This window comes from Carlito syrichta, unplaced genomic scaffold (assembly GCF_000164805.1).
Source record: "Carlito syrichta isolate Samal-C Ts95f unplaced genomic scaffold, Tarsius_syrichta-2.0.1 Scaffold303652, whole genome shotgun sequence".
Classification (NCBI taxonomy): domain Eukaryota; kingdom Metazoa; phylum Chordata; class Mammalia; order Primates; family Tarsiidae; genus Carlito; species Carlito syrichta.
The window spans coordinates 221,508-230,112 of NW_007247748.1; the positions used below are offsets into that span (position 1 = coordinate 221,508).

The 8,605-nt window shown below is 42.8% G+C and overlaps 1 protein-coding gene across 2 annotated transcripts in view; it reads right to left on the minus strand.

Annotated features, from left to right (window-relative positions):
• The window catches only part of SEH1L (SEH1 like nucleoporin), a 31,089-nt gene extending 22,491 nt beyond the window's left edge, over positions 1-8,598 (minus strand). The window contains exons 1-3 of one of the 2 annotated variants that reach the window (XM_008058926.2): positions 8,435-8,594; positions 4,468-4,518; positions 1,234-1,380 (exon numbers count right to left, since the gene is read on the minus strand). In XM_008058926.2, coding sequence (XP_008057117.1) covers positions 1,234-1,380; positions 4,468-4,518; positions 8,435-8,545 — 309 coding nt within the window. In that variant the 5' untranslated portion in view covers positions 8,546-8,594. Of the gene's footprint in view, positions 1-1,233; positions 1,381-4,467; positions 4,519-8,434 lie in introns of both variants that reach the window. The other variant, XM_008058925.2, reaches the window with a different exon arrangement.
• Between the last annotated feature and the right edge of the window lie 7 nt (positions 8,599-8,605).

Sequence of the window (8,605 nt, forward strand, 5' to 3'; positions counted from 1 at the left end):
TGTTCCTTTTGGATTTTATACCATATGCATAATTATCTATTGTAAAAAATAAATTAGAGAGAAGAAAAAGACTGTAGATGATAAAACCTAAAAATGAAAATGCTGGAAAAATGCCTTAAATATAATCTAGTTCAATTCTCTCACTTTATAGATGAAGAACTTGAACAACACACAGATTAAGTTCTTGCACAAATTCAAACATTCAATCAGGGCAGAAGTAGAGGTAAAAGAAGTTGCAGATAAAGGAAATTATATGTGGTAAGAAAGCAAAAGTAGCTACCAAACAGAAAAAAAAAAAAGTTTTAAAGAGTGCTAGGCCGGACTCGGTGGCTCAGCCTGTAACACCAGCACTTTGGGAGCCCGCCGGTTCAAGACCCACCTGGGCAAGTTGGCAAGACCCCGTCTCTACAATAAATACTTGGAAGGTTGAGGCGGAAGGATTGCCAGAACCCAGCAGGTTGAGGCTGCAATGGCTGGGAGTGTGCCACTACACTCTAGTATGGGCAACAGACTGAGACTCCAACTCAAAAAAAAAAAAAAAAAAAAGAGTGCTACAGGGTTCTACTCTAAAATCATATGCTAATATCTAAAACATACTAATATGTAAGACTATATGCAAAGCAAATACTATGTATTAACTCTGAAAGTCATAATTAAACAATGTCACAGGCCAGGTGCAGTGGCTCAAGCCCGTAATCCCAGCATTTTGGAAGGCAGAGGCAAGAGGATTGTTAGTTCAAGACCAGACTGGGCAACTTGGCGAGACCTCATCTCTATAACAAATCAAAAAACTACCCAGGCATAGTGGCGGGCACCTTTTCTTCCAGTTACTTTTAAGGCTGAGGTAGAAGGATCACCTGAGCCCAGCAGGTCGAGGCTGCAGTGGCCATGAGCGTGACACTGTACTCCACCCGGGTGACAGAATGAGACACACACACACACACACAGCAGCGTCGAGGCTGCAGTGGCCATGAGCGTGACACTGTACTCCACCCGGGTGACAGAATGAGACACACACACACACACACACACACACACACACACACAGGTGCTCCTGAGTACCACTTCAGGCCCAAGACAAAATTAAATAAACAAGTGGGAAGAAAAAAACATGGAAGATAATTAGTATGGGGGAAGAGGTAACATTTTACCAACTGAGGTTTTCTTAGGAATAATGCTCCTTGGCTGCTTACGTCTCTCCTCTGGCCCCTAGAATATTAACAAGTGTCTTACCCAGTGACTCTGTCCTCGTAATTTATCATTTGATTCTCCTACTATTTCTTCCCATACAGCAGCTGTTCGGTCAAAAGAACAGGAAGCCAAAACCTGTCCAAATTCAGGATGGGCCCATGTCACACGCCATACAGAGCCACTGTGTGTCTGGGAAATCAAAAAAAAAAGGAACAGTTATTCAACATCACAGAGCTTTTTTTTTCCATTAAGAAACTGAATTTAGTCATATTTCACACATAAAGGTTTTCCTTGAGGAAAAATTACACATACTTTTACTTCAAGAAGAGGAGAAAGCTGATCAATTTAATATTTAAAGTTAAATTCCAGAATTTTCTAACCTTTAGAAAATGTTCTATATTTAGAACTGTCAAGTTCTTCTAACATCTTATTAATAAAGAAAAATTCAGCCAGAGAAAGCTGACTACTTCCAGTTCTCCAAGTTGGAGATCACCTAATGCAGAGTCTAGTCTAACCAAGCTTTGAAACAGAGATGCTCCAAGTACTCCAATTATTTACTTGCAAATTATTTCTACAGGAAACACCTAAGGAAAAAAAAATTAATCAAAACTATTTTATTAAAAATCCATAAAGACAGAAAGCAGATTAGTGATTACCAGGGGCTGGGGAAGGAAAAAGGTAGACTGTTAAATGGATACAGGATTTCCTTTTAGGGTGATGACAATGTTCTGGAATTAGACAGTGGTGATAATTGCCAAGTTTGTTACTATATTTAGAATCATTAAATTGTACACTTTAAATGCGTGCATTTTAAAGTGTGTAAATTATAGCTCAATTTAAAAAGTACTATTCTGTTTTTTTTAAAAATTATTTGCTTAACAAGCCTAATAGTATACAGAAACTGTAGCAATAAAAGGTTTAAGTGATTTTCTCTGACAATGTAATCCATACATTAGAGAACAGACTAGTCTAGGAAGAGTAAACAAACACAGAGGTCAAATCCTTACTCCCAGAAAAAATAGCTTAAAGCTCAGTATCATTATCTTTATATACGAAAAATGTCAAATAACTATTCTACAACACTTTATACTGAGTAAAAAAAAAGAAAAGATGGAACGGTCTTAAAGCATTTCGCTAGCAAAAGAATTTACTAGGTGCTTACCAGTAAAAACACTGTATGATAACAAACGGTCCACCAATTACATTCAGAAAATTTGTTTCACACTTTTGTATATCACATTTCTTATATTCCACAACAGACGAACAGTTTCTTAACCCAGTAACTTCTACATAGTTAACATCATCAACCCAAGGTAAACTTCGCACTCTTATTTTTTATCTGCTGTCTTGTCCAATCTTTTCGGTATCATATTCTTTTCTTATACAGGGCTATTAAGTAAAAAATATAGTAAGGCAGATAAGTTTATTAGATTCCCAGTAAAGCACAACCTACCCAAGAACAAGGTTTGCACAAAAGATGTTCATTACAATAAGAAGAAAACTTAAATATCCATCAGTTAAGCAAGATATGATGTATTTATTAGACGTTAACAAGAGCCTTCAAAGACACAGAAAAAGTACTTATGAAGTGTTTTATGCTAAAAACATAAAATAGTGGTTTCCTCTTGAAATGATAAAAATGTTTTGAAACTAGAAAAATGTGGTAATTGTCACTGTGAATTAAGTAAATGCCACTTGTTTACTTTACAGTAATTAAAAGGCAAAAAATTTGCGTAAGCCCTTCACCAAAGAAGATATGTAAATGGCAAATAAGTATACGAAAAGACAATCAATCAATAGCAATCAATATTGGGAGGCCCAGGCAGAAGGATCGGTTAAGGCCAGGAGTTTGAGACCAACCTGGGCAATAAAGTGAGCCGGCAATAAAGTGAGCCCCTGTCTCTCAAAAAATAAAAAAAATTAGCTGGGCATAGTGGTATGTGCCTATAGATCCAATTACTCGGGAGATTGAGGCAAGAGGATCACTTGAACCCAAGAGTTCGAGACTGCTGTAAGCCATGAGCCATGATGATGCCACTGCACTCCAGCCTGGGCAACAGAGCAAGATCCTGTCTCTTAAAAATAAATCAGGCCGGGTGTGGTGGCTCAAGCCTATAATTCCAGCACTTTGGGAGGCTGAGCCCATGGGTTCGAGACCAGCCTAGGCAACTTGGCAAGACCTGATCTCTACAATAAATCAAAAATTAGCCGGCATGGTAGCATGCACCTATAGTTCCGGTTACCTGAAAGGCTGAAGCAGAAGGATCACCTGAGCCCAGCAGGTCAACTCTGGGGTGGCTATGAGTGTGCTACAGCACTCCAGCCCGGGCAAAGCAGTGAGATTTCAACTCAAAAACAAAACAAAACAAACCCTGGAACCCTCATACATGGCTGGTAGAAATGGCACAGCCACTTCAGAAAAACTCTGACAGCTTCTTAAAAGTTTAACTATATACAGGAGTTTAACTATATACAGCCCAGCCACTCCACTCTTGGGTTATCTACCCAAAAGAAATGAAAGCACTATGTCTATACAAAGACTCATTATGGCATGTTTCTCATATTACCCATACGGCCAAAAATTAGAACCAATTCAAATGTTCACTGACTGGTGAATGGATAAACAAAATGCAGTATATATGTACAATGAACTACTGAGTACTACAAAGGAATGAAACATGGACACATGACACAACATGAATGAACATAAAAAACATGCTAAGAGAAAGTAGTCACACATAAAGGACTATGCAATTCAAGATTTCACTTACATAACATTTCTAGAGAAGATAAACCTCTGGGGACAGAAAATGGACCAGTGGTTGCCCTGGGCTTGGAGTGGGAATAGGGCACAAGGGGATTTTCAGAGCAGACAGAGCGTTCTAAAATCGAACTGTGGAGGCACAGCTGTGCACGTTTCTTAAAGCTCAAAAAACTGTACACTTAAAGTTGATAACTTTTAAGGAATGAGACCTTCTACCTGAGTAAAGGTGTTACTTTTTACAACAAGAAATAAACTACATATGCAACATTACAACTATTAAAAATATATACAGAAAAAGGAAATATGCTGAAATGATAAGATAATTATGTTAGAATGCTACAGAATTATAGATTCCCTGAAATGTATTTACTCTAATAGTAAAAAATGCAAAATATCTTTCCAGGAAAAAAAAGACTGTATAAGTTTTATCATGTTCTCAAAACAAGTCACTGATATTACCAAATAGTAAATATGTATTTTTCTAAAATATCACTATAAAAATAAATACTAACCTTCCAGCTAGCAGTACAATGCCAATCCCCACTTTCACTTTTATCCCAGACCTATAAGAAAATAAAAGGCAATATTTTATACAAAGAATTCCCACAAATTGATACAAAAAGTTCATAAGACTGAACCAGTGAAGAAGCAAAGAGGTGAACATAAACTTCACAAAATACAACCAGTAGTTAAACATTCATTCATTCATTCATCAAACATTTATTGAGAACCTTGACTGTGTCAGGCACTAGGTCAAGCACTGAGAGACCCAGGAAGCCAAGCTCTAATAAATAACAGAGACAGCAATTACATTCAAGTCTCCTTTTCAAAGGAGTTATGGTCTATAAAGTCGCCTTCACTACTAAAACACTGCTCCCAAGAGAAATATAGGAGTAGGTTCTGTGAACCTCTGGCCTACATTTTCATCAACCAGTCACCTTGTTTTAGGTGTGTTTCTGTTTAAAGACAGTATCTGATACATAGTTTACTCATCAACATTTAACTCATAGCCAACAGTACTATAACTCATGCCTGTAGGAAGCTGCTCTAACACACATAGATAAATCAACAAACCATGAAAAGGACACTTGTTTACAGTATGAGCCAAAACAATCAGATAGAGTGTCACCTTATTCCACCTCAGCCGGGAACATGTCCAGGGACTCAAACTTTTCGCCATTCCATACACGTGCACACACGACTACAAAAGCACCAGATATTGATTTTGGGGGTACAAACAAATTTTAGCTAGTAGGCATGTTCACAAATACAGAATCTACAAATAATAAATAGTGAAACCAGGTGCAGTGGCGCACCTGTAGTCCCAGTCATTCTGGAAGCTAAGGCAGGTGGATCACTTGAGCCCAGGAGCTGGGGGTGGCCGTGAATGTGCCACTGCAATCCAGTCTGGGCATCAGAGTGAGACTCCAACTCAAAAAAAAAAGCTTTTAAAATAGTCACTAGCTGGGCTCGATGGCTCAGCCTGTAATCCCGCGCCTTTGGGAGGCTGAGGTGAGTGGATTGCCTGAGCCTGCGGGTTCGAGACCCGCCTGGGCAGGGAGACCTCATCTCTACAATAAATCAAAAAATCAGCTGGGCGTGGTAGTGCATGCCTGTAATTCCGGCTACTCGGAAGGCTGAGGCGGAAGGATTGCCGGAGCCCAGTAGGTCGAGGCTGCGGTGGCCGGGAGCGGCCACTGCACTCCAGTCTGGGCGACAGAGTGAGACTCCAACTCAAAAAAATAAATAAATAAATAAAATAAAATAGTCACTAATTTCTCTACTGGAATTAGTCTAAGGAAATCATTCAAAATATATAAAATGTGGCTCAGTGGCTCCCATCTGTAATGACTTTGGAAGAACAAGGCAGGAAGGCCCAGGAGTTTGAGATAAGTCTCGGCAATACAGTGAGACCCCATCTCTACAAAAAATAGAAAAATTAGCCAGGCATGATGGCACATGCCTACAGTCCCAGCTACACGGAGGCTGAGGTGAAGATCGCTTGAGCACAGGAGAATGAGGTTGCAGTGAGCTGGACAACCCAGAAACTGAAAGATCAAATAAAAGATCCAGGAATAAGTGGATAATGAAAACAATGTATGGCCTATTCAGTTAACAGATATCATTTAAGCCATTAAGAATGGTAATTATTAATATAATGCCACACTAGTGGGAGAAAATATGACTCATGCCTATAATCCCAGCACTCTGGGAAGTCGAGGCAGGAAGAATGCTTGAGCCTAGGAGTTGGAAACCAGACTAGGCAACATAGAAAGACCTCGTCTTTACAAAAAAAAGAAAAGAAATAAAAAAATTAGCTGCGTGTGGTGGTGCAGCACACCTATAGTCCCAGCTACTAGGGAGGCCTTGGCAGGAGGACACCCTGAGCCCAGGAGTTTGAGGCTATAGTGAGCTGTGATCAGCCTGGGAGATGGAGTGAGAATCTGACTTTTAAAAAAAAAAACACAAGTTTAAATATAAAATACATATACACACACACTACCATAACAAATATTTTAAAAATTAAAGGACAAAGAATGGAAAAAAATAAACATTAACAATAAATGTTAAGATAGTAATGCGCCTATAAGTAATTTTCTATCTTCTAAAAAAAGGATATTCTTTGCATAAATTTAAAAATATAGCTGGGCGTGGTAGCACGTGCCTGTAGTTCCAGCTACTTGGAAGGCTGAGGCAGAAGGATCGCCGGAGCCCAGCAGGTGGAGGCTGTGGTGGCCGGGAGTGGCCACTGCACTCCAGTCTGGACGACAGAGTGAGACTCCAACTCAAAAAAATAAATAAATAAATAAAAATATGTATGTTCATGTGTGTGTGTACAAATAAACACAAGGCTCTTAAATGAGAAAAAGTACTCTGAGAAAAAAAAGCCATAAGGCCACAGAACAATAAAAAGTAAACAGGAATAAAATATAAACATTTATAATTAATTATTATTCTCAGCTAAAAACTTCCTGAGGGGGGGAAAAAAACACCCATGCCATGCAAGTTCTTTACAAACCAATAAAAGTGATCTTGAACCATCACATACAGTATAAATCTGGTATCTCACCAGCATACCTAGACTATTCATGCCAGTCAACGTATGACAAGTAGCTGCGAGAAATGTATCCCAGGGCTGCAAAACAGAATCACATGATGTCCAGAGAGCCAAATGGACCGATGAGCGGAGATCGAAAGGAGGTAAATACAAAAATCGAAACATCTCTTTTTCATCTTTTTCTCTTCGTCCTTCCTCCTCCTCCTCCTCCATCATCATCTTTCTCTCTTCTTTTTCTCCTCATCCTTGTCTTCTTCCTCTCCTCCTTTTTCTCTTACTTCCTCTCCATCTTTTTCTCTTCTTCCTCTCCTCCTCCTCCTTTCTTTTTCTTCTTCCTCTTCCCTCCTCCTTCATCATCATCTTTTTCTCGTCTTTTCTTTAGGGAAAGAGATTCTGGCACGTGCTACGAAGCGGATGAACTCTGAACACGTGATGCAAAAGGCACTCTAGGGTTCCACTGACAGGAGGTCCCAAACGCACGCAAACTCATGGACAGATGAGCAGAGGTCCGCGGGCTGGGGCAGGGGGGGAACACACTTCCCACGTGCGGTTATGAGAAGGCGTTCGGTGCCGCTCCACGTTCACTACCACAAAAATCAACTTCAAAAAATGATACTAAACCTTCCGAGAAACGCAACGCGGTGGTCATTCGACAGACAACCTGTCGCCCTTAAAAACGTTATCTCTGAGACATCGCTGGCAACTCAAATAAAAGCGAGATAACTTCGAGCCTGGGTCACGGCGGCGTCGCTGGGGGAGCAAGTAACGCACACTCCGAGTGCACCTTCAAGTCCGCTTAACCCCAGCAGTCATCCTCAGTCGACGGATCTTGAGGGAACCTCGGGAACAAACACGCGCGTTCATTCTCATGGCAGGCAGAGAAGCCGCCGGAGACACAGGCCGGACGTTTTGCTTCTTCGTGAAACACCGCGAACGCTCTGAGCCTCAGTACAAAGCGTCCAGGGGCGAGAGCCCCGTGGAGGCCCAGAACGTGAGGCGCGAGCCGCGGGCTACGTCGAGAACCCCGGCGGCAGCGCACATACCCCTCGGCCCGAGCAACCGGCCCCCGGAGGACCCGCACGCAGCGTCGGAGAGCCAGCCCAATCACACCCGGAAGTGCCGCCCGCCGCGGCGCACGCGCCCGGCGTCTCTGCGGACGGGAGCGCGCACGTGGCAAGACACCGCCCTGCGCAGGCGCACGGGGGCGCGCGCCCGCGGGGCGGCCGTGACCCCCCCCACCAAACGCAGGCGGGGAGAGCTTTGGCGGGGGACGGAGTCGCGGGCCGGCCGGGGCCCCCCCGCCACTCCCTGGGCTCCGGACCTCGTGCCAGGCAGCGCGCACCAAAATCAGGGATGGCCCCCTGTCCCCGCGCCGCCCACCCGCTCTCCCTGCCCCCAGGCTCGGCCCCACCCGCGCGCACCTTGACGCTCTGGTCGCTGGAGCAGGTCGCCATCCGCCGCCCGTGGAAGTCGAAAGAGACATCGTGGATGAGGTCCTTGTGGTCCGCTGCGATGCTGCGCGCCACGAACATGGCTGCGGCCTGGCCTGCGCCTCCGGAGAGGGCCGCGGCGGCGGCGCAAAGCCCGCGGCT